General features: G+C 32.7%; 1 protein-coding gene across 3 annotated transcripts; it reads left to right on the top strand.

The window, feature by feature from the left end:
- Window positions 1-811: 811 nt before the first annotated feature.
- LOC112681640 (short-chain dehydrogenase/reductase family 16C member 6-like) lies at window positions 812-24,342 on the top strand. Of its 3 annotated transcripts, none has more exons than XM_025551895.1 (7): window positions 813-1,256; window positions 18,066-18,299; window positions 20,250-20,585; window positions 21,482-21,611; window positions 23,001-23,121; window positions 23,711-23,824; window positions 23,958-24,342. In XM_025551895.1, the coding sequence occupies exons 1-7, from the start codon at window positions 1,143-1,145 to the stop codon at window positions 24,085-24,087; spliced, it is 1,179 nt and encodes a 392-aa protein (XP_025407680.1). In that variant the 5' UTR covers window positions 813-1,142; the 3' UTR covers window positions 24,088-24,342. The 3 variants fall into 3 exon arrangements, with proteins under 3 accessions (XP_025407682.1, XP_025407680.1, XP_025407681.1); XM_025551896.1 differs by lacking the exon at window positions 813-1,256 and adding an exon at window positions 17,545-17,667; XM_025551897.1 differs by lacking the exon at window positions 18,066-18,299 and having other exon boundaries at window positions 812-1,256.
- The last annotated feature ends 876 nt before the right edge of the window (window positions 24,343-25,218 follow it).

Raw genomic sequence — 25,218 nt, 5'->3', positions numbered from 1 at the left:
AAGAATTATTTCAGAAAATATTCCCAAATAATAATATTTTTCGTCACAATAACGACTACCCGACTCTCAACACGCGATATTTTATTTTAATTAAAAAAATGACTGGAGAAAAAATATGACTGTTAATGTATTGAACGTCGTTCTTTCCGCGTCGATTTATCAGATGACACGAAATGAAAATGCTGTAAATCAAAACCGACACTTCGGGTGAAATGTGTTTGTACGCGAAACCTCACAGTATTCATTTAACGTTATTCTCATCTGATAGCTATAGAAAATAATTATTGGTAAACAAATTACTCTCGTATGCCTAAAACGCAATCTCGACGTTGATGAGAAAAAGTTGATTTTTTTTTTTTATGTTGATTGTTAAAAAAAAAAAATCTCAATTTTTTGGACAGACATGGTCCGAGTGGGAACGAACAAGCCGATAAGGACGAACAACGGGAACGGACATATGAACCGATTGTAAGAATGCACCGGTTCGAGTATTGTAGAGAGAACAGTAGTATATTGCACTTGAATCACGTTGTATTCTACCGGCGGTGCTAGTAATTCTGTACAGTGATAACACCTCTCTCTCACTCAACACGTACAGACAGACTCCACTGGTAAACGCAATAAAATACGGAAAAATGCTCTCGTTAGCGATGGTTTGAAGTTTGTTATTATGTAACGACCGGTCGTTATCTGTGAACAGATGTAGGCACGATTAGGTAACCGAACGATTAGTACAATAATTGAAATTATGATAATAATAATAATATTAATAGTACGGGGGTCAAACTTTTTAACAGATCGGGTCTCGGTCTTACAGCGGAAAACATAACGTTGTATTGTAATTGTACCGTGTACGTTCGGTCCGCGTACACACGTTGTGTGGAAAACAATTTTGTTTTTCCCAACGATCGTCGTCGCGTCATCGGATAGACACGACGAATGTGATTCCGCATTTGACGTTTCCACCGCCGTTGTCGTCGCTGCGTAAAAGTGTTTCGATCGCACGTCGTACGATTGTCGCGCGATTTGTGCGCAGTTAACATCCAGGGAAACGCGTTTCGATCGCACCGTCGTTATTGTCTCCGATCGATCGCCGATCTTGCGGGTCTTCTTCTCCAGCGATCTTCCAGCTATCGAATTGTATGGCGCGACATACGTCACCTGCAGCGGGCGTTAGCCCGCGGAGGAAGAACAGCAAGGCCAACAACAAAGCCAACAAAGACCAAAAATCGGTTGACGCACCCGATACAATAACAGTACGTATACTTCGTCACCGTTCGCGATGTTTTACGGTCACGCACGTACGCTAGGCCAGCGAGAACTTCTGATGGCCCCGTGGCTGTGGGGGTTCCGGGCTGCCTTCCCTTTGCAATTGTTTGACCAAGATGCACCAAGACCACTTGTACATGCTTTGGTACAACGAAAATATTGTATACAAGACCAAAACGATGGGCCCCTGGGCTCTAGCTCACCTTGCCCCACCCTCTCATTAGCCCTGCGTGTATGGCACACGCGTGAAAATTATATTCCTAATCTCGATGTCCAAAATCTTGCCCGATATGATGTCGACTGTGTTATGATTTGGGTCGGTGACGGTCTGGTCCACCCGAATACCCGGCAGTTGTCGGGGGCCCTGAGATTTATTCTTAAAAAATGGGGCCTGACTGGGGACGGATTCGCAGTTGAAGAGCTGCGGTCAGACTATTTCAAGAGGCCACTCGTTAGAGCTGAAAGTGGATTATAAATATATTCTTCGAAGAAGAAAAACAATATGATCATATTACATTTGTTATTTAAGTTATTTAAGATAATTTATTTTACTATACAATTTAACCAGTGCCATCATTGGAGGATGTGGGAAACTAGGGTATTTGTCAGTTTAGTTATAACTTTAACTTATAGTCGGCACACATAAAAATATATTAAGTGGCTATTTTTGTCAACAAATATTATTTGTGGGTCAGCTGAACTCTTGAACCTCCCCTGTAAATCTGTCTCTAGGCTCAAAGCAACCACACTAATATGAAGAATTTTAGTAATTATTTTCCTGAATTAAATTAAAATTATGTTATTCTTATCTTAATCTTGAAATATTGTCCACGTGATTAAATATAACCGCTATAGTGTATACATTTTTGTTCTCTTGATCAAAATCGAACGACTATAAATACTTTGAAAAATTGAGTCAAATCTTTTTAACAGCTACATATTCGAACACAATGATAATTCGATGATATTGGCCCTGGAGAAATATATAAACAAAAATAAATTAAAATTTGGAGTAGAGCTCGAGCGCAGTGAAATAAAAAAAATTTAGTAGGAATTTATTAAATCATAGTCTAGTATCATGTTGTTTATGGGTACGTTGTAAATTTATTGCCAGAGGCCCAACATGATCTAGACCGACACTGTTCGGGATACGTTGAACGGGATTAAAAAAATACTCAACCGCGTGTAAAGCTTTGGAAATTCCGGTAAAAAACTATTCTATCGTTCAATAATCGAGTCTATAATACGAAATTCGTTGGGATAACAAAAATGTGGGTACATTTTTTGCGTCGATTAAATTCCAAGACCGGTCACGTTTACATTTAACGACAACATTTTTAACGCGACGCGTTTTTGCGATCGTCATTAAAATGTGGCTTCCAACCATATTGCTAGGTGTAGCAACCGCTACATCTAGAAAGTAAGGGATGGACGGATACTATAACATGTAGGTTAAAATAATAAACTTAAGGCGTATTAATTATTATTATTGTACTATACATGCTTCATATTATTTCTTTGCTATTATTCATATAATACCCAAAATATTAAATATTAAAACAAATAAAACTCTTTAAAGTTTTAGTTCTTCGGGGGATGGGTGGATAAATAGTAATATCTTGCTACATCTGAAAAATACGTCTTGGGCGCCACTGGTTGTAAGCATAATCATGGTGGTAACGTTCGGACGACCCGATAATGCCGAGGTTCGAATATAATATAATATTTATTGATGATATGGTTCCCAATGAAAATTTTTCATAAAGAACATTTGAACGCGTTTATTTTTGGTCACGGTTCGTCAGTGCGATACACGGCAAGTCCGATCACGTAACCGGTGCACAATAGCGGTGCATAAGTACAAGTCTGATGATAACATCGATTTATTTTCGTCCGGTATTAGGTAAACATTATAATATCGTGCATTTCCACCCTGTTCCCGTTCACGCTGGACTTTTGAACCATCATTTGATTTTAAATGCGAATAACATAACATCAACCATACTGTTACTTAACGCGAAGACATCATGTAGGTCAAGGTGTATGCGACGGCGCGGATGGTCATGGAAGATGCTCATGTTCGTGGTGAATCACTCGATTAGAAACGAGTAATAGATACATATATATATATATATATATATATATCGATTTGAAATCATTCCGGATCACGTGTACTCGTTCGATGTATAATAATATTATCTTTAATCGCGCGAAGTATTATCAATAATTAATAATTATTATTATCGAGTACGGGAATACAAGCCGAGACTACGTTACTCATACAAATATTTATTTTTTTTTTAACGAGGTCGCATAATATGACGAATAATAATAATACGACCATATGTTTTGGGCGAATCGAATGTTGTGATTAATGCACGATAGTAAAAAACAGAAACGATATTTATATCGACTTCTATATACAATATATTATTTCTACGCGTTCTTGAACATCTTCGTGGGATGTTTCATTATTCTAACTGCCGGTGTTTTGTATCTGATTAGTGTAATGCGAAAGGTGTACACGTCTACAACAACGCGCAAATAATTAATTAATTGTCCGTGTGTATTTGCATAGTTTTGTGAACGGGAAATCTCTAATGCGTTTTTTGTCCAATGGTATGGAAGTAATGTAATTCGTATTCGTAGCGAAATCAAACATTACAAATTGTTGAAGAATACAATTATTTCTATACATAGTATAATTTTATATGGACAAATATTATAATGAAATGGTAATCGAGCGAAAGTTTGATCGAAATTAAAATAAACCTAACGATGAATTTCGATTTATATACGTTTTCTACTAAAATTTCTTATCGGTACTTAATATTTTTTTCATTATTAATTAATAATTGGTATTCAACAAATCGTGATTTAATAAGTCAGACGTTTGAGCAAGTTTTGTCGGATTCTTAAGACCTATAATTTTTTACATGTTATATTTGTATTACATTTGAAATTATACATATTTTGTAGGTTAATTTATTGTATTTTGAGAAAAACAATTTAATATAAATTATGATTAACATAGATTGAATATTATATTTACCTGCAATAATATTTTTGATATTTAGAGATTAACAGTTTGTAATTATGTTGATAATTAATTTAATTATAATTAATTAGTATTATTATTAAGAGTTAACAGTATATATATGCACAATACTATAAATGTAAATTCACCGTTAATGGTTATGTTCTGATAGTTAATAAACAATAAATACTATAGTTTATACTACATTTTAATTTTTCTTGGTGTACTGATCGATAATCAAAAATCGTAATAACTATATATGTATATACTCGGTTAAGTAACAAATATATTGCATTTAATTCCACATGCATTTGTACTTATTAAAACGAGATCAAAGAAGTAATATTGTGGTGGGATAACTTTTTATGATGATGGTACCTATTGTGCATATAGGTAAATACATTTCCAATTCCATGAAGATTGATAAAAATTGAATTTCACCGCACACCAGTACAGTATCTTTTTTCTTTTTTTCGATCTTGAACACATTCGATGATAATAACAATTCACAACGGCTGCTTGATCTTGGAAACATAATATTTTGTTGCTTCGTGCATTTTAAGAAAATAAACCAACTGGACCTTTTATCATTTCGTATTCTCAATTTAATCACATTTTTCACGTCTGGCGATGTTTTATTGGCGTTCCACCACCCCTTATCCTTTCACCAACTTCCGCCACTCGACAGTATTGCACTATAACAGTATAAGTTGCAGTTAGTAGGTATACTTATGCATTCACTTAGAAATAGGACTTTGTTCCCACAGCCCTCGGTACACATTTATAGTAGGGTTCCAGAACAAAAACGAAAATATAAAAATGAAAAATAAACAAAACCGTCAGACTAGCGAGATAATAATGAAAAAGGGAAAACAAAGATAAAGAGGTACTTGCTAATGTCACCGTGAAACGTCCGGTCGCCAGCTGTGCCCGCGGGCCAAAGAAAGCTCAAGTGAACGTGTTAACACTGTTGTAGAAAAAAAAATAAAATGGTTATTTTCTCTGAGAGGAAACAACCGGTATTTGTACGACGTGTGTACACGTTTACGGTTTGCGCGCACAGACGTTGTAAGCGTTCGATCGTCGAGCGCTAAAATTATGCGTTTTCCAAGTGTGTGTTTATCGAATTGCAGTTTATTGTTTTATCTGATCGTCACCCCGTTCGCGTGGGTTCCGCGAACATGGTGTAGAACAGACGGTGAAGTGTCATTGTTTCACGTGTGCAATGTTTGAACAACAGGCACGTATACTTCACGGTAGTTATTGGAGCCATCACCCCTGCCCCTATTGCAAGATGACCGTATGATAATGTGAATTGAATCTTTAAATTTATATAATTATTTTTTCCATCGTCGACTCATGTTTCCGTCAGTGAATTTATGTTTAGCCATTATCAGGGCATTGGTTCGGCTAGTGGCGTAGCCAGAAATTATAAAAGGGGGGAGGGGTTTATATTTTTGCACGTCACTAAAATATATTGTCCCGGTATGGTAAAACCGTAAATGGTCCACTGAGTTGTACACTAGTTGAATAATACATCTTTGATTAGATGAATAATTATACCTATTTGTGAACGTTAATATTATTTATAATTATTGTACAGAGTACAAATTTATTGACTTAATATAGATACATAGGTAAAAATATAAAATAATAAAAAACTTTATTACATTGTAATATAAGTATTAGTATTAATTAAAAATGTTTATATAATATTAGCATTTACATTCTAAGTTAGGTATAATGTGTATAACACTGATATGGATAGGTAGGTATACGATATAAAACCACTTGCTAAAACCAATTACAAAATTAAACTGATTATTTAAAATAATTCTTATCATAAATAAATCATAGATCATAAAGAAATTGATAGGACAAAAACGTCTTCCCTTTTTTTTTTTTAGGCCAAGGGGAGGGGGTTTGAACCCTTAAAATCTCTCCTAGCTACGTCACTTGGTTCGGCTAAATATAAATTCACGTTGAGCATGTTAGGTGCAATGTTTGCAATCGATGGAATGGTTTTTCAACGCGTTCCGACGCGTATAGTATTACGTTTTCACTACGGGTCCCGGTGACCAAGTGTTTCCGGTACGTCGATGGTGACCGGCTGCAGTATCTATCGACGCGGTTAGCGTCGTAATCGGGACTGTAGCACAGTCGCAGGTAATTCTTTTATCCTAAATGTTTTCGTGGACATTGCCGAACACCGATAAAGGCTGTCATGCGTTTAGTCTTTTGAAATGACGTGTACCTAAAAGATCGTCCGTCGCATAAAAACGTTTGTAAAGCTCAGAAGTGTTTAATGAAAACGGCGCAAAAGTTTGTAAATTCATACGACCATAAGCTAACACAGACGTTCAACTACGTGCGGCCTTCTAGCCATGGACCATACGTTGCATTATATTGTTATGTTTCTTTTACCGTTTTCGTGCGGCAGCGAGAATCCATATCGACTTTTAGAATTCGGTACCGTGGGTAAAATATTTTAATCGCCATCGAAAACAGTTTCGCAGAACTTGGTTGCAATCGTAGGCGTGTTCAGAATTTGGTGGCCAAGAGGACATAACACATTTTTAAATCACGAGGCTTATTTTTTAATTTTTTTTTTCTATTTTTACGAATAATAAAAATATATTTAAAACTTAAATAAAAACATGTACGTTGTACTAATGCACTGTGTACCGCTGAAATTGTTGGTAAGTAATGAATACGGATCGCACGAATTTTTTGTTATATTGGCATGATTTTGTTAGATGCATGTTCCGCCTAGGGGACCAGTGCCCACCCGGCCACTCCCGCCAACATGCTTATGGTTACAAAAAATTCTTAACGAAATGATGGCATCGGTTCTGCAACGCCTACTCGACTGCGCAACGTAATCGTTTCGTGGATCGAATAATCAATTTTAACGCTGTTTTTATTGTTTGTAGGGTTGGGCACGTTCTGCGTAAAAGTGTAAACCCCAAACGAATTCGGATAAGTAGGCGCCCGCAAAATGGGAAACGGGAAGAATGCATATGCATCGGTTCGTGCCCGCGTATGCGTATTTCAAGAAACCATATTTTCAGAGGGGAAAATATCCTCCGTCATCGTAAATATATTTTTCCGGACGTTAATGCGGTCGAATGATATCAGAAAGTGTGCCAACTACGCATTGTAAAAGTGTCGCGGAAACCCGAAAAACTGTTTTTGGAAAAATACACGTGTAAATAAAAATAAGTTTACATGTTCTATGGACGCGAAATATATACGCAAGACGTTCTATCTCGCTCGGCGTGCTCGTGTACATCACATCAACGGTTAATGATTTCGAATATTCCATATCGTAGGTATCTTTTGAATTATCAAGAAAACATTTCCAATCGTCATTGTTTCGGGTGCCATACGCACGTCTAGTGTACTTATTAGTAGCCATAACGTCCGTGCGAGTTGTTAAATAAAAAAAAAACCTTAGTTACCTTCATCAGCACACGTACGAGTGTATTGTCGGAGTTAATAATAAATAGTCCTCGTGGGACACCCTGTATTGCGCAGTACATTATGATTATTAAATCGTTTATGAATAAACGCGTTCGGCAATATAATACGGTCGTAACTTGGTGTGCTAATGGGTTTATTAAGCGAGTTAAGAGCTCACAAAATATTAAAATTAAGAAAAACTCATGATTCGAAATATAGGAAAAACCTAAAGTATTATTATAGGTCAATCTATTCTAATATTAATGCTAATATCACTAAATTTAAACATCTGTTCGCAAATTTGCTATGTTGTACGTGTTTCAGACGGAGACTGAACACATGCAGCTCCTCTTAATAGTATAATTATATTTAATCGTACGCGAATGCATACTTGAATTGTCGTAGTGGTGTCACGACACGTATAGTATACGTTTTTTAATACCATTTTGAAACGGGCATGCTTAGACAGTTTTACACGTAGTCGATTATTTGAAAAACGTATTTATATTTTAAATAAAAGCAATAGAACATAAAAAAAAAAAAGGAAGACAATTTTTGAAAATCGCTAAAATAGTACCCCATATGATTATCGATGAAAATGTGTAAAATACAAATCGTTGATTCCGTCGAAACATAAATCGAATTTCTATAAAACATCGTATAAAAGTATTAGGGGCAGGGAGACAAATGCGTAACGTTTCGGACCCTACTTACGAGCTTATAGGTAAGCGTATAGGTAAGCAGCCTTTCATAGTCCACCCCTGCCCTTACACCTGCGTGTATAGGTTCGGCACACGGCTCGTTTAGCAATATAGAAAAAAAAAAAAAAAAAAGGAAAAAGGGAATAAGTAAAATAATCTTTTCGAAATATCAATGTTCGGCAACGTATCAAAAGATTCGTCGATTGTAATTTATGCGAATCGCGTCCGTAAATCTCGAACGTTTCAAGGATTGTATGTACGTTCGCTATAAAAGATACATATTGATGCGTTTTGTGGAATTCTCGTGGCGTCAGCGTTGTTTTCCTCTGTGTATAGAAACATTATACGTGCTGTAGTGTTCACGATTTGTACCGTGTACGCGTACGCGAAGTTCTCGGGCACAATGTAAACCGCCCCGATACAATAGCAACGATAGTTAGTAATAGAAATAATAACATCAACAATAATAATAATGATAATGATAACGAGAGTAATAATACGTACCTGTATTTATAGAGCACCGTTCGAACTGTTGTATGTTTTGTAACTAAAACACACACACATACACACCGTCCAATAACAAACAATATCGTTTTCACAGAGACCGTGAAGCCTATATTATATACGATTACGACTACGGCATGTACCGACTGTATACATGTAATGTACGCGTGCCAGTTCGGCTCAGTATCGAATTATAATGCCCAAGTGGAATCGCTGCACTCGAATGTTTACGTTTCTACGTATCGATTCAAACCGGTGTATAACGAACGAAAAAAAAAACCGTAAAATCCCCAAAAGACCCAGCAGTATATTATTATAAAGTAAGCAATACAACTGTTAAACCGACGGTACATATCATTAATTAAATTTTTAACACTCTTGTTTCCGTGTTAAATGTATTATATCCAGGTAGTGTAATATCGCACATAGTGTAATGTTTACGTATCAACCTGTAATATATATTATCAGTGGCGCCGAACACGTACTATAGGTAGTTCATTCTAAATACCTAAAAAATTAGAATGTTAAAAAAGAATAAAAATCAGGGCTTTGCACCCGAATTAACCCGAACCCATAACACCCCTAAAAAACCCTTAAAAAATCAAACATCCATATACCCGAATGATTTTTTTTTTTAAACACCCGAATTAACCAAAACCCGAATAAAATATTGGTTTTAACCCGAAACCCGAATAATTTTTTATTTTACAATTTTTGTGTGATATATCATTTTGTATATATTTTTTGTGGTTATTTCAATTTTGTCATTAGTTGTTTTATAGTAAAATTATTATTCATAGGAATAATTTCACAAATAATATACAAAATTGTTAATTAATCTAAATTTATCTAAATAAAGACAATAGCAATATATCATATTGACAGATGTGCATGAATGGCATGGTATGTTGAATGCTCAAGTGTAAACAATTGGGATACTATTTTTAAAATTATCTCAAGCGGATATGTCGTATTATTATAAATTTATAGCTAATAGGTTTTCTATGAATCACCGAGTCGTTATTTATTGCAATACTGTAAGTCTGAAATAGAACTGATGTCTCGCGTTTGATTACCTAAATTGTTGTTCGCGTTATTCGTATTTGTTCAGTGTAAATTGTGTAGTGCATATGTTTATGTCGTGAATTGTCAATTTTTGTTGGTGTAATAATTTCATCAAATATTCATAAGTACAAATTATTATTATTTTTGTATTACGCTATGTCCTATCTAGTGCATTTTTAGTGTATGTGTGCACACTGTGCACGTACCACAAACCATAAGCGGAAATTTGGTGAAATTTGTGGAGGAGTCTGAGCATTATTTGCTTATTATACCTATAGATACCTATAGATACTACTGTGCATAATTATTTATTTTAACAAGGTAATTTACGAAGTTTGACAATTTGACATTTTTAATCAACAATTTAAACAAAAAAACAATTAGATGCCTTATCTTAAATATTTTTGGAGTAGGTATTTTAAACAGATATTATTAATTAAACAACCTATACGGGTATTATTACATATTATTAATATTACATTAATTGCGATCGTTCCGAGTCATGACAAGAAGTTTGTATAATCATACAAATTTGATTTAATTTTTCTCACAGAATATTTTTTTTTAAATTCAGTTATTAAAAATGCACTTTACAATTATAATAATTATTGTATTTCTAATTACTTAACTATTTTTAGGGCTAGGGGGCTAACCTGTACATTATATTTTTGGGGGGGGTTTGTCTCCTCAAGCCCTCCCACCCCGATTTTCGCCTATGCTACAAACACAAACGCAGAATACAAAATAGTTTGTTTCTTTTTTGTCACATGCGATATCCCCGCATTAACTAGGAGTAGGACATAGTGTTAGTATTTTTAATCTTAATAGATATTATGATTTATAAGCTTTATACACATATAAAATAACCCCCTCTTCCCCGATAATAGTTCGTAATTATACCATTGCTTGAAATTAACATAATGATAGTTTGGTCTAAAAAACTGTTGCAAAGTTGTATAAGAAATTGATATTTTATTACATAGACAGGTAACAAAAAATATAAATATTTCATTAGTGGAGGGAGGCTCACCACCCTCCACTAATGAAAAATAATATTTTTCCTTGACTACTTAACACCCGTATTAACCAATATTAACCCGAATAATAACGGTTATTAACACCCTAACGTTTGTTTAAATGTTGTATTGCGGTGTTTGAACACCCGAAACCAAAAACCCGAAAAAAATTATTCAGGTGCAAAACCTTCATAAAAATGATCATTTAAAAATTATTTAATTCAATTTTTTATATATAACTTGACAAGTATTTTATACTTAAATAGGTATATTAAAAAATTAAATGTTATATAACATCTTTAATTATTAAAGAAGTTTTAAAAAAATATTTTGGTATTTTAATGGGTGGTAAATTGGAAGAGGTGGGTGAGTAAATTTAATTAATTTATTGGCAGTTTCAATTCCATTTGGCGCCACTGTCTACCTGTATCATAACAAAACCACTGAGAAAAAAAAATTGTGAACAAATTTTCCGTCTTGACAAGTTAATTATGTATGTAATATAATACCTACATTGAAAAACCAAATTCCGATCAATCCATACGAATCTAGAAAAAATATTTTTACTCAAATTTTAAAAAAAAAATCTAATAAAATGTATTATTTAATACTATTATTATTATTTTATTTAATAAAATTTATTAAATCAGCATTTAATGCTGATTAAAATATAAATACTTTAACATTAACTGTTTTATATTTTTATAATTTTATGCAGTTTATAAATATGTTGAAACTCAAATTTTTTTTTATGGTTTTCACGCATGACGATTTACCAATGATCGATCGAGCGATTCGTCCGCCATACTACTCGTTGATATAGACTGTTGACGAAAAAAAAAATTGTATTTCGCGTATCGCATCCATGGATAGGAATGGACTTTTTCCGTGAAAATCATTATATTACAATAACAATACGAAATCGGCGTGAATCGAGTTCGGTTGAAAATAATAACGCCGACTGACGAGCCGGATTTAACGATGCGATCATTTCTTGGTCGTCATTATTATATTATTTATACATTTTTATTACGAACGGTTTGCGGGCGGTGGTGGCGGTAGTCTCTTGCCGACGACGTCGATTTCCGCGATATTACCGTTGCGCAGTCCGGGAGGCGCAACAGGACTTTTAATCTCATTCCAGGACACGTTTGCTTCTCCCGGTACGGTCGTGAACACTGTATGCACCGTGCACCGTTCTACGCGTATTTATAATTGATTCGTGACTTTTTCGCGAGGTATGAGGTGAGGAGTGGGTTTCCAATAAAGCACGCCTTGAGGGTAAACGCAACGGCGGTAATGCTAAGGGTGGAAGGGATGGCAGTCATCGATGGTGGGGGCAGTGCACCCGCGATGGTCGGGATAGAAAGCAGTAATTCTTTTTTCTCTCTTATTCGCTTTTATTCCGCATTTTCTCCCTAATATACATCGGTTCGTGTCTGTTTCTCTCTTTATCTCTCTCTCCTTCTCTTTCTGTTCTGCTCGCCAGCCCGTTTGTACACTCGGCCGCTCTTCCTCCTCGTGCCATCTCACTCGTTTCCCCTCCGTACGATCACATATAAGGTGTATTACAGCATCTTTATACGTGTGTGTGCGCGCGCGTGCCACGTAAACGTGAACATCTTTTCAATCTGCGTCCCATTGTGCAGTGGGTGCGTGCTTTTCGGACCCGAACGGAGTCGTTAGCGCTTTTACGGAAGCCGAGCCACGAGAAGAAGTCAGCAGTTTTCTCGTTCAATGCGCTCCGCCGCCCGTCTCACAATCTCCGGGCTTAATTAAGGCCAACCGCGCGCGACGCCAGTCCTCGTCCGCGCTACAACGCACACTCGTGCACATTTATTTACGGATCTGATTTTATAGAAACGATTAAATACACTGGTGGGAGGGGGGGCGATAGGGTGAAAATCCGCCTGGACGAGAAAAGATTATTGTTTTTTTTTTTTTTTTCATTTTTCCCTTTAGTTCTACTTTTCCTGTTTCTTTGCTGCCCGGCGACGTGTCTGATCTTTTCCTCGAGTGGGTACTGTTCACGTCAAAAACGTAACGGTTCACGTACGAAAATATCCTCCGAAAATCGCACCGCCTCCGGCGTGCAGCACGACGATATTGAAAAACTCCGGTTTTGACTAATCCTACGGTCGTAGAAAATTCGGTAAAACTCAGAACGATATAATTGTTTTTTTTTTTTTTTTTTTATGAGATTTTATAAATGTTATTACTATGACTTCGTGTAAATTATGCAAAAACGTAGACGAAAAGTATTCGGTAAAAATCATTCGAGAATATATTACGTATATATATATATATATATATATATATATATATATATATATACCAATACGTATTACCAATATTACCATATTTTTATTGAAAATGTATGGTTCATCGATTGTAACACCATTGTGCAAAAACGTGGAATTAGGTAACGGTTATTATTTTTATTTGAATTATGTACATGGCCGATACGATAATATTCTTCGTTCAATTTTACCTAACGAATAGTTGATTTATTACTAGGTACATTATTATGACTTATTATTTGTTATAGTTTTTTCTTTCTGTAGATGTTTATTAGAAATTAATCCTTTAAAATTTTTAAGACATGTTTTTATAATACTCGTAATGCTTTTCAACGTATAAAAAACATTTTTCACTATATGAGCATTTACTTTTACTCGAAAAAATAAATTACTACATTTATTCTCTGTGTCTATACATTTACAATACATTTTAATTTTAATTTTATTTTATTTTTTTATTTTTTATCAGTTATTAAACAGGAAAGTACTTTATAAATATTAATATTATAATACTTTAATTACTTTCTCTTGTTGTTCAACAAAAAACTATAAAAACCGAGGCTGTGTGTGAGTTAAAATCAAGTGCTTATACATATTATATATAATTTTTTTATTTGTTTTTCTTGGTAATATTTCATTTAAAGGTTTTAACATATAACAAACAAGAATATACACCAAGAACAGACAAGAATATTTTAGGATTACACTGTTACATTCGTATCGGAACTAAGTATTTAGGTTTGAATTATATGCAATAGAATAATTTTGTTTACGAAACCATTTCGATTCCTACTAAGTTGGACTAACTGACTAACTGACCCGTTTTGACGAATTATGTGTATTTTATTAAATTTTAAAAGTTCAAATGAAAAAAAAAAAAACAATGATATTGCAATGCGATTTTAATACTCGTATTGTAATTCAAAATCGCTTAAATAATTATAATTTTGTAAATATTTTTGGTACAAAGTCTAATTGGAGATAACGAATAAACGAGTCCTTCGAGGACAAAATTCTACCGAATTTTGAACGCCTCAACTTCGTAATATTTTCAACGTGTTGTCTCGATCAAAAAATTAAATAATATTTAAGGTTCACGTCGTCTGTAAACTTCTCTGCATATAATGTTTACTGTTGACTAAAAGACTCTTTCAGGTAAATATTTTAATACGAACACGTACATACGCATTCATACACACTACTTATTGTTTTAATATACATATCGTCCAAGATTCTACTACTGCTTCGAGTGGAGTTATTATATTTATAATGTTAGTCAATATTTTAATTTTAAAGAAGAATAATATTGATAAAAGCTTTACAGTAATAACACCTTATTATTGCTGAGAACTGGTTAGCAAATATTTCAGTAATGATCCGAAAACAAATATACTGTCAAAATAAAATAATTTCAGGAAAATACGAAACGTGTAATAATTCTCTTCAAATAATTCGGTACGAAACGAAAAATATGCATATGAACCACGTGTATTGTGTAATATATTTCTTTATATCTTACATGTTTACTATACACTTTTTATTTACTCTGTGCATTATGTTTATACGTCCAACAAAGAATATTCGTTTTTTTAAAATGTTTATTATTTAAAACAAAAATGTATTTACAATTTCTCGGTTTTTGGATTTTGATTTCTCCGATTTTACTTATAGTTTGATACGCGATTTATAGTTTATTCAAATCAAAAAAAAAAATATATATATATATTTTAAATGAATATAAATCTATTTACTTGCAATAATTTTTGGTTCGCACTATTCGCCATTTTCACATAAAGTATTAGATAAACTCAATTTAGAAAATCAATAATCTAACTCTAAATGTGTAAACGTTTATTTTGAGCTAAATATCGAATATAGACTTTCTTGGCATTATACTATAAACTGTAAAATGGTGAAATGGCTTTGAGTAGTTAAAATAACTAAAGTAAATAATTTAACAGGTAAGAATTTAATTAAAATCAGTTGAATTAAAAGTTGAACGAAGGTTAATGTATATTCACTGCTCGAATTGGTAAAATTAAAGAAGGGGGACTCTGTTTGCTTAAAAAAAAAAATTGCATCCCCAAAAATTGTTAAGCGTTACAATTGTAACGTAATAATAGTAGGGGGGTGCTAACATTTCTAAAAAATTAGTTGGGGTACTCCGTCTCCCTGCGTCCCTTCTCAAGTCGACCACTGTGTACATTATTATATTTCCTGCAGCTTGCGCCAATATTTCCAGGAGAAACTTAAGATGTAGACAATTTTGAAAACAATATTATACGACAATATACCACCGTACAGTGTTGCAAAAACCGGGTGTGCAGAGTGTGCCGCATACACAGGCCCCAAGGCTTACATTAATTTGGGGAGGCCCCTAGTCACAGCCTGAAATAAACTACACTTTACAAACACACAATTGTTTAATAATAAAATGAAAATTTTTTAAAATTCAGGTAAGGTTTTTATAATATTTTAGAATAATACAATATTTATTTAACAATGAGTCCATTGAGTATTTGAGTAGGCATACAAGATACCTACCTAAACTACTTAAATAAATTTACTACATAAATATGTAATGAAGTATAATAGACAACAGTTATAGATATTTAGTTTGATATATATATATATATATATATAAATATATCATACACTAACTGATGTAAAATCTGTTTTTAAACCTAAAAAAATGAATACTTAAATTGAACAGAAATAAATCCAAGGAAGGGGCCCAATAAAACTATCGCACACGGGCCTCCTATTTTGTAGTTGCGGCACTGCCACCATTGCATAGATTTCGGAGAATAATTGTAATGTAATTATATATTCATTACCATTGACAAATATCAAAGGGGACTGTTGGCGTTGTAGATGAAAAGAGATGTGAATAAAACAAAAGAAAAAATCAAGGAAGCTCCGATAGAGTTCCAACGCATTCAAACGGAACAATTTGGGATTAATTATAGGATTAATAATTATCATTGAATTCCGTAATAATTAATATACCTACATTACCACGGGTATCATCATATTTAAAATATGAAAACTTAAGTATATTTTTGAATATTTAGTAAAAAAACCATATAAATAGTTTTTTTTTTTTTTTTAAATAAAAAGTCTTCTCTCCTGACGATTATTACCAACAAAAAAAAGTTACAAATCCTAACACTTATTAAAACCAAAATAAAACACACTGTAATCAATTATAATCAACTTAACTGTACTGATAATATATTTTGACATTCATCGATATAAGAAATTCTGATATAGCTCTAAACCTTCGTCGATCATCATTCATAGTCGCAAACTGATACAAAACTAATAAGTAAAATACGTAGGAATATTGTTCTTTTCAAAATCGCGTAAAAAACGTCTGCATTATATACAAATATGTATGTATATAAAGTTTGTTCCTGTTAAAAAAATATTTATTGGTCATATGAAATTGTCGTTTCTTTGTATTTCGGAACAACCGTATAAATTGTTTGCTATGTTCCAGATGTCTGTGATTTATAGCATTTTCGGGTTGCTACTCCCTTTAACATTATTTCCGGTTGACTTTCAGAATTTTTCTCTTCTTTTAATGTAGTTTTTCTTGAGAATTTTCCCCTTGACTTCTCGTCAATAAATAATTATATTAATATTTTTGTATTGCGCTGCAAGGTGTGGCATACGGTTTAACTTTCATAATAAATAATGTGTTGTTGCAAAATTGTTTATTGAAAAAAAAACATGTTTTGAAACATTTGTTTTAGTTAATATTGTGTATTTAATTAAGAAAAAATCAGTTACGTTTTCATTCGTTTTATACACTAATTTATAAATTCTCTCCAAGCATATATACCATTACAAATATTTGAATACTTTTAAATAGAAAATCGGTTGATTCATCATTTAGTATTTATGCTAGTACATAAGGAATATTATAATAAGAGCAATGATTATTACAACTATTTAATGAATTATGGCCATTATAAAAATGCTGTGCGATTATTCATATTTTTTTTTTATTTTTTTATTTTTTGAAGAGTAATTAAACTTTGAACTCTTTTCAAATCGATATCGGTTTAAATATAAATTGCAAATACATTTATTTATTTAACATTTAATCCAGAAAGTGTTCTTTCTATGAGTTGAAAATATTTTTCTCCGTCAAAACAGTTTGCTTGTGTATATTATTTGTTTAATATTTTATAAAGTTTCCTTTTAAATATTTTACTTTGTGCATATTATTATTTTATTCGTAATTTATTATATTTTTTTGTGGATACAAGTTATATTTAACGATAAATTACATCAGTCTATTAAAGGTAAACAAAAACATAACAAAAAAAAAATATACGTAGATACATAATTTCTACTGAACTAATCCTGCAAAACCTTATTATTGTTTGATTATGATAATTTATTTAAAAAGCTCTTAACTTTTATATAGGTACCTTTTTAAATACGTTTTTTTTTTTTTTTTTGTTCAAATTAAAATTCAATTATTAAATAATAAGTTATAATCATATTACTTTAGCTAGAGATAAAATCATATTTTTTCGATTTAGAGGGGTTGATTATTATTTATCTTTGTACTTTTATCAGTAGACGATCATAATTTTATTTTGCATTATTGCACATAGTTAAAATGTGCGGTTATTTTCGCACATCGTATATAAACAAGGGTATAATGTACTTTTATTACGAATTTATTCTGTTTTAGAATTCACCGAACAAAAACATGCAGTCCAACTCCAATGCACCGCCGGTGAACCCTAATGCACATACAATCTTGGCACCTCCTTTGACAAACATCCCATGGATGGTGAAAAATCCGTTGTCGTTATTGATGGAAATTGTTCTCATATTTTTTATGTACCTGGTCACGTTATATTTCAAGTGTTTGAGAGTGATTCTGCCAAAATTGGAGAAACCTGTCAACGGAAAAGTCGTACTAGTAAATCAAATTGTTTTGTGTACATAAATATTTTGTAATCTATAAAAAGTATGGAATAGAATAGCACAGCACTGCGTAGAGTTAAACGTATACGAATATATGTTTTAGAGGCATGCTTATTTATTAATTTTATTAATTTTTTACATCGTATAACTGCAGGTTAATGATCAACATTTGAGTATAAATTGCAAAATCACAAAATTGCAACAAAAAAAAAAAAAACATTTTCGGTGTTCTCGATATTTCTATAGAACAGAATTAATACATTTTTGTTCGTGTCATAATTTAGAGATTTCGTGCTAACACGTTTTTAGAAACAAACTATTTATTTTTAATAATTTAACACCCCATTCCAAACCCGATAAAAGTTAAACCTAGGTATAGCTGAAGTGCACGCGGGTAATGTCAACAGCTATTAACTTATTTCGTTTAACTATTATTTTATAAGTTTTTCGAGCAAATCCATCACCTTTTAAGCCATCGTTATCACGTAATCCACAAAACGTTATCCCATCCTACACTCGATAATGTCGATATTCTACTGCAAACAATAAGATTCGAGTACGCAACGGTGGACCCGAAAACCCATCTATATAAACCGTATATTTTGAAATCCTGCTCGATTCACAAGTTAAATTTTCAGTTATACAATCCGTGGTTACTGACAAAATATTGTTTTTGGAGTTTTTTATAAAGTTGCTCGAAAATAGACTGGCAGAATAAGTATGATAATATTTTCCATCATCTATTATAATCCACTCGAACGATAAATTTTTAATTAATTATTGAACACGGTTTTAGTCTAGGTACGTCTAGATATGAGTTATTTGAATGCAATTATAATCTAGAGGTTTCCGCAATAGCGAAATATATTATCGGTAATGTGGTAATTAATAAACTTGATGTTCGATGCAATCACGTGCTAATTAAAATATATTATTAAACGTATATGAATCGAGAACGTTGCAAAATAATTTCATAAATAACCCACTGACCACTAGACGTTGTTTGTAATGATATTATAATTCTATAATGATTGATATTTATTAATGTTTGAATAATTTTGTTTGGATCCAATGCATAACGCGCATGTTTGGCGGTCATTTCCATTACAGAAAACCTTCACGCATACCCACAAGTAATGTGGTACTGTATGAAACGGGTCACGTATAAATAAAAATAACCTTTATGCAAATGTATGAACATTTGAGAAAATAATATAGGTATTATAAAAAAAATTTAAAAATTTAATAAATAAAAATTATTTCATTGGCTATAGAATTTTTTCTCTTTTCAAAAAACGTGTTTCATATCAAAATAAATGGCAGCATTTTGAACTTAAATGTTTTTTTTTTTTTTATAAAATCCCATAACTAATCCTTATAGTTTGTGCGTAACATAATATCATCTTTATGAGATATACAATCTGAGGGATCTTATTATTTTTTTTTACTTTTTTACGTATATTCTAACATTCGAAATTTTGAGTTCTAGTCAATAGTTTTCTTAGATAATTCATAGCCATACGCAACAATCGCCAAATGTAGTATACCGGTATACCATCTAATACGGAACCACTTGTGAACCTTTTCTGGAACGAATCTAAAGAATGTATTTTTAAAAACAGCTAATTGTTTGTTTCTCAAATGATTTTGCAAAAAGTTACGCAAATAAAACGCTCCGAACATGCCAGACGGTTTTCTTAAGATTATAAATACTATTTTGTGTACGCTTAGAAGGATTTTGCCTCCAATAAGAGCTCTAGGAGTTCCTTGTTGACAAATGTGGTAACACGAATAAACGCGAAAGTTCTCTCCCGCGTAGTAACTATAAAGTGGATTCGGTTAAAGATTTATCTAGACAACCGTTGTGAAAAATTGTTCTCTTACATAATATTGCGTTGTGCCGATCAGTAACATTTTTTTTCTTTTTCTTCTTTGTCCCATACAGATCACTGGCACCGGAAGAGGTTTAGGCCGTGAGTTAGCCTTGAAGTTCGCTTTACTTGGCGCCAAAGTGGCGTGCGTTGACGCGGACCAGAACAGCAACGAGGAGACGGTGAAACTTATAACGACCAAGATACAGGGGTCCACGGTCAAGGCGTACACGGTGAACGTTGCCGCTACCGCAGAGGTGACCGCGTTAGCGGTTAAAGTGGAACAGGACTTAGGTCCAGTAGACATACTGATCAACAATGCCACCGTTATGGTCGCACACACTTTTCTGGGCGAACAGGATCACACCATCGCGTCCACTCTCAACATAAACCTGCTCGGATCGTTTTGGGTGAGTCGGCGTCGAACGAATTAATGCGTTAAATTCTCTGCGTCGAAAAGAGAAAAAAAAAACCCTCAAAATGTAGACGGTGCTGCTATGTCAATACCTCTCTGTAACGGAATTTGTCCACGTGAATCGAAAATTTACGATTCCGTTTTGAATACATAGCGAAACGACCGACGTTTCTCATTTTAGGCAAGTTTTACTGTACACGTGTTACGTTCGCTTCGGAGGACATGTAGTTTAGCGTTACAATGCATCGCATCAATGAATCTTATGACCATTACACCGGAGAACCCCAATAACTTGGTAGAATATCAATAACTTGAAAAAAAATAAATTATAAATCTCAATAATACGCTTGGTGTGCCATTCGGTTATGACAAAACTTTTCAGTTCAGATATTTTGTTTTACAGTAAAACGACGAAAAAAAATGTCTTTATGTAAATTTCTCTTGGCCTATTATTAAAATATCAGTATGACTTAAACGGCCTATATTGCTACAATGTTCAATATTATTTTTGATTTAATTAGCAATAATTATGATATTAAGTTATAGGAGCGCATTTAATAAAATAAGGAAACCTTAACATTATAATAGTATTAAACGCGTTAGCTATATTTATTTAAGATAAAATGATCGCACTATTCGTTACAGTATAAAATTACACAACCATAGTTGGTAGTATATATGTATATATATATTGTCATTTTTATACGAAGACTGTTTAAATGAGTTAGATTATGTATTACAATGAATACCGTTTATTTGTCATGTATTGGATTTTCTATCAATGGCAATCGGTCGAATTATATGAGTATATATATAAAACGAATGTACTGATTAATAATTTTTACAAAAACTTGATTTTGTTTTTATTTTTGTTTTACATGTCCTATTAAGATGATACGCACATTTTTGCCGGGTATGATGAAGAGAAATAGCGGTCACATCGTAGCGATTTCGTCCGCTTCAAGCCTTTGCAGTCTGTCAAAACTATCAGCATACTCGGCTAGCAAATGGGGTCTTAACGGTAAACTAATTTATTGATGGAAACGAAATATCTACAATATTACATTCCATTATCAATAAACCCCCACCCCCTTCGGATATAAAATTTCCTATCAAAGTTATCTGCAGCAATTTGCTGTTTGTCGGCGTCACACGGTGTATAAAATGAGGTGAGAGAGACTTTTCCAAATCACACGCAGTACTGTTCCCGATCACTATTTATCTATTTCTGCTGGTCACGAATACAGTTACCATCAAGTATGATTTTTACTGAAAATAAACCAAGGTGGTGACGGAAAGTGCCTACGCCCGGGCACAATTCCTGGGAGAACGCAAAAATTAAAATCTTACATTTAATGTTAAAAATTACAATGGGCAATATCTAACATTATTGTTTACAAAATTCTTCATATTAACTAAAGCAATCATTGAAAATAATATTTAATATGCATAATATTTTTAAATAAAAATACATAAGGGCGAATTTTGAAATTTCACCCTTGGCACAAATTTTGCTTGCTACGGCACTGAAATCAACTATTTGTGCCCGCGTATCAGTTTACGATTCGACGTCTTTAAAGCGTTTTCTTCTACATCTGTTATCGATCAAAACGCATTTCTTATTGTTTCAAAATTTTCATCAGACTGCAAAGCCACTATCTGTTGACAGTTATTCAGTCTACAAATATGCTTAAAAGTGTGTTTAGAATAAAGGTAAAAGTCTGAAACGCGAGCGAACGAGAGCAAAAGCTACCGAAAAAACCGGTATTAAACTGAATGCCAACGAATGGATTCGTTCGGCAGAGTTCGCTCCTAGAGCGGTACGATCAAAGAAAAATCATACTTAGGAATACTTAGAAGTGACTGCGAACAAATATTCTGAATGGTGTTGCCGAATATCTCATGCATCTATGAACAAATTCGTTCGCGTTCGGACCATAGTCTAAACGCATCTTTAAACGCGATCGGGTCCATGGACACCATTGTATTGTTGTGCTTCTCGTTAATAACTATATAGGAATTTACATAAGTATAAATTTAAAAGGTTTTCCATTCTTATCAATAACTTATCTAAAATTTCTCCTAATTATACGATGTAGTATGTATTTCTCTGTACGAACAATGGTATTGTTTACTATATTAGACTCTTAGACCATCATCCTAATTTTCATTTTGAAAGTAACTGCGACGTACACTGCAAGTCGGACCAATAAAGGTACAACGTTAATTGATTTTTGTATTCGAGTGTACATATAAACCGTTACTTTGTACAATTATTGACGCTGAGTAAAATTGTCTGGTAAATGTCTAGCAGTGTACAAGTAACTGCACCATTAATCTTATAAATGCAAAATAAATTGTACGTGTGGGACACGTTTATCATATCGAATTCGTTATTCGTTCGTTTCAGGCATGATGGAAAGTCTCAGAGAAGAACTTCGGGAACACAGCAACAACAAAATCAATACAACTGTCGTCATGCCCATTTTTATCAACACGAGTGCCGATTACACGAAGTACATCAACAGCAGGTACAGTAACAGTAACAACGTCCGCTATGACACACATACTTTGTATTATTACATACAATTCGATTATTATGATAAATCCGTATTATATTAACATCAGTATAGTTATTATCATGATATTTTACCACGTTTGGTTTTTCATATTATCATTTGATTATATTTTGAATTTAATTTCTAAATGCGTTCGCATCTAGGACATTATTTTTTTCGAACTCATGGTACATCGAAATACAGTTTTATTCCAACTATCCTTTTTATTTGTTTTTACGTGCAATAAAATAGTCAAAGCTTCGCATGCCAATACGACGGAGTGCACGATGTACTTCGTTCCGATCTCGAAACCATGGACCATTAACACGTATTAAGAGTATTTATAATTATGAACATCGAATACATGGTGCTATTTTCATCTTAACGCATTAAAATACAATATAATGACGAAAATAATAAGCTCGGATTATCTTATGCACCATTCTTACCTCGAGTTTTTAAATTCACTACTATCCTGAAAAGGGAACGGGTTGTACTTCTGCCTTATGGGATTTTAATTATTATCGCTAATTGGCCTTTTACAAAATTAATCGAATTTCAGGATGCCGGTGCTCAGCTTAAAACATGCAACTGAAGCTACGATCCACGGGATCTTGACGGATGAAGTAGAATTCACCATTCCTCGAGTAGTATATTTCACCAATCTACTCAAAAGGTAAGTGGCTAAAAAAAAAAAAAAAAAAAAAAAAAATTAAAATAAATTAAAAAAATAATACTGTAATTTCACATGGAATTATTTAATGTTTTATAATACATATTTAATTCGGTCTTTCTTATTTAATCCACAGATTATTACCCATCAACATTTCGGATTCGATTAAGAACATCTTTTATACGAAAATCATATTGCCACCACAAGAAATTCAATCCATTGACCCTAGCAGGACAATTATTAATAAAACCAATGTTGCTTATTAAATTTACTAAATGTAGCATTTATAGTAAAACAATATTGTTTATATGATATCAATTATAATTATTTTTTAAAAAATGCCATTATGAACATCGAGAAGGTCATAATGATGTTTAGGATTATATACGATTTGCATAAAAATAAATATTCAAAAATAATAAGCAGAATTTGATATTCGAATCACCAGTATACTTGTTATATAATAATATTATATTGGATACATTTTTTTACATCACGTTCGTTTTATTTGTATCACGTTAATGGTTATTTATTTTATTTATATATTATTGATATTATGTGTTCAATAATAATTTCAGCGCCTAGATTTATGTATTGTTTATTGAAGTAACATGGAAAAATTAAATAAAAAATTGTTATATTATTTAAATCTTTTTGTTTTATTTGAAAAACGCGCATATTTCCATCAAGGTAAAAATATTGTTATAAAATTTTCATTTTACGTTACAATATAATCGAAAACATTGCATTTATAATAACCAATGTTACAATAATTATTAAATTAGTAATTTAAAGCTAATTTTAATTGTCTAGGATAAAACTAAAAAGTATAGGTCATATGGAAATTTTTACTATTGTTTCGCCGTTAATCACCATCAAGGTCGATTTTTATAATGAATAACAAGTGTTGGTGTTTTTTAGTTTACAGTGGTAAAAGTAGATAACTATAGTTATAGCCGACTCTAGTATTCTCTGTATATACTTAATACTCGTATGTACATTAAACCAATGGTCGGTAACTGACTGAAAACTAGACTGTCAACTTAATATCTGATTTTAGTACTTAATAATAATAGTTTTATTTTAGTGAAACATAAACAATATACATTAAAGTAATAAATAATAAGTTTATTATGTTTTAGTGTACTATAAAATATAATATATGTAGTAGAATAGTATTATAAATTATATACATCGCTTACTCCAAGGCAGGTTTTATTGTAAGGATTTTTCCAACTGTACAGATTAAATATATGTTATAGAGGGAGGGGGAGATTCACCCCACACTCACCATAATGATTTGATGGATTCTGATGAAGCAGATGTTGAATACGCGGAAGTAGCCAACAACGGTTTCAATAACCAATTATTCAAACAATTTTACGTTATATTTATCA

This window comes from Sipha flava, unplaced genomic scaffold (genome assembly GCF_003268045.1).
Source record: "Sipha flava isolate LNK unplaced genomic scaffold, YSA_version1 193_pilon_pilon, whole genome shotgun sequence".
In the NCBI taxonomy this organism is placed as follows: Eukaryota; Metazoa; Arthropoda; class Insecta; order Hemiptera; family Aphididae; genus Sipha; species Sipha flava.
This window is presented reverse-complemented; position numbering and strand designations above follow the sequence as displayed.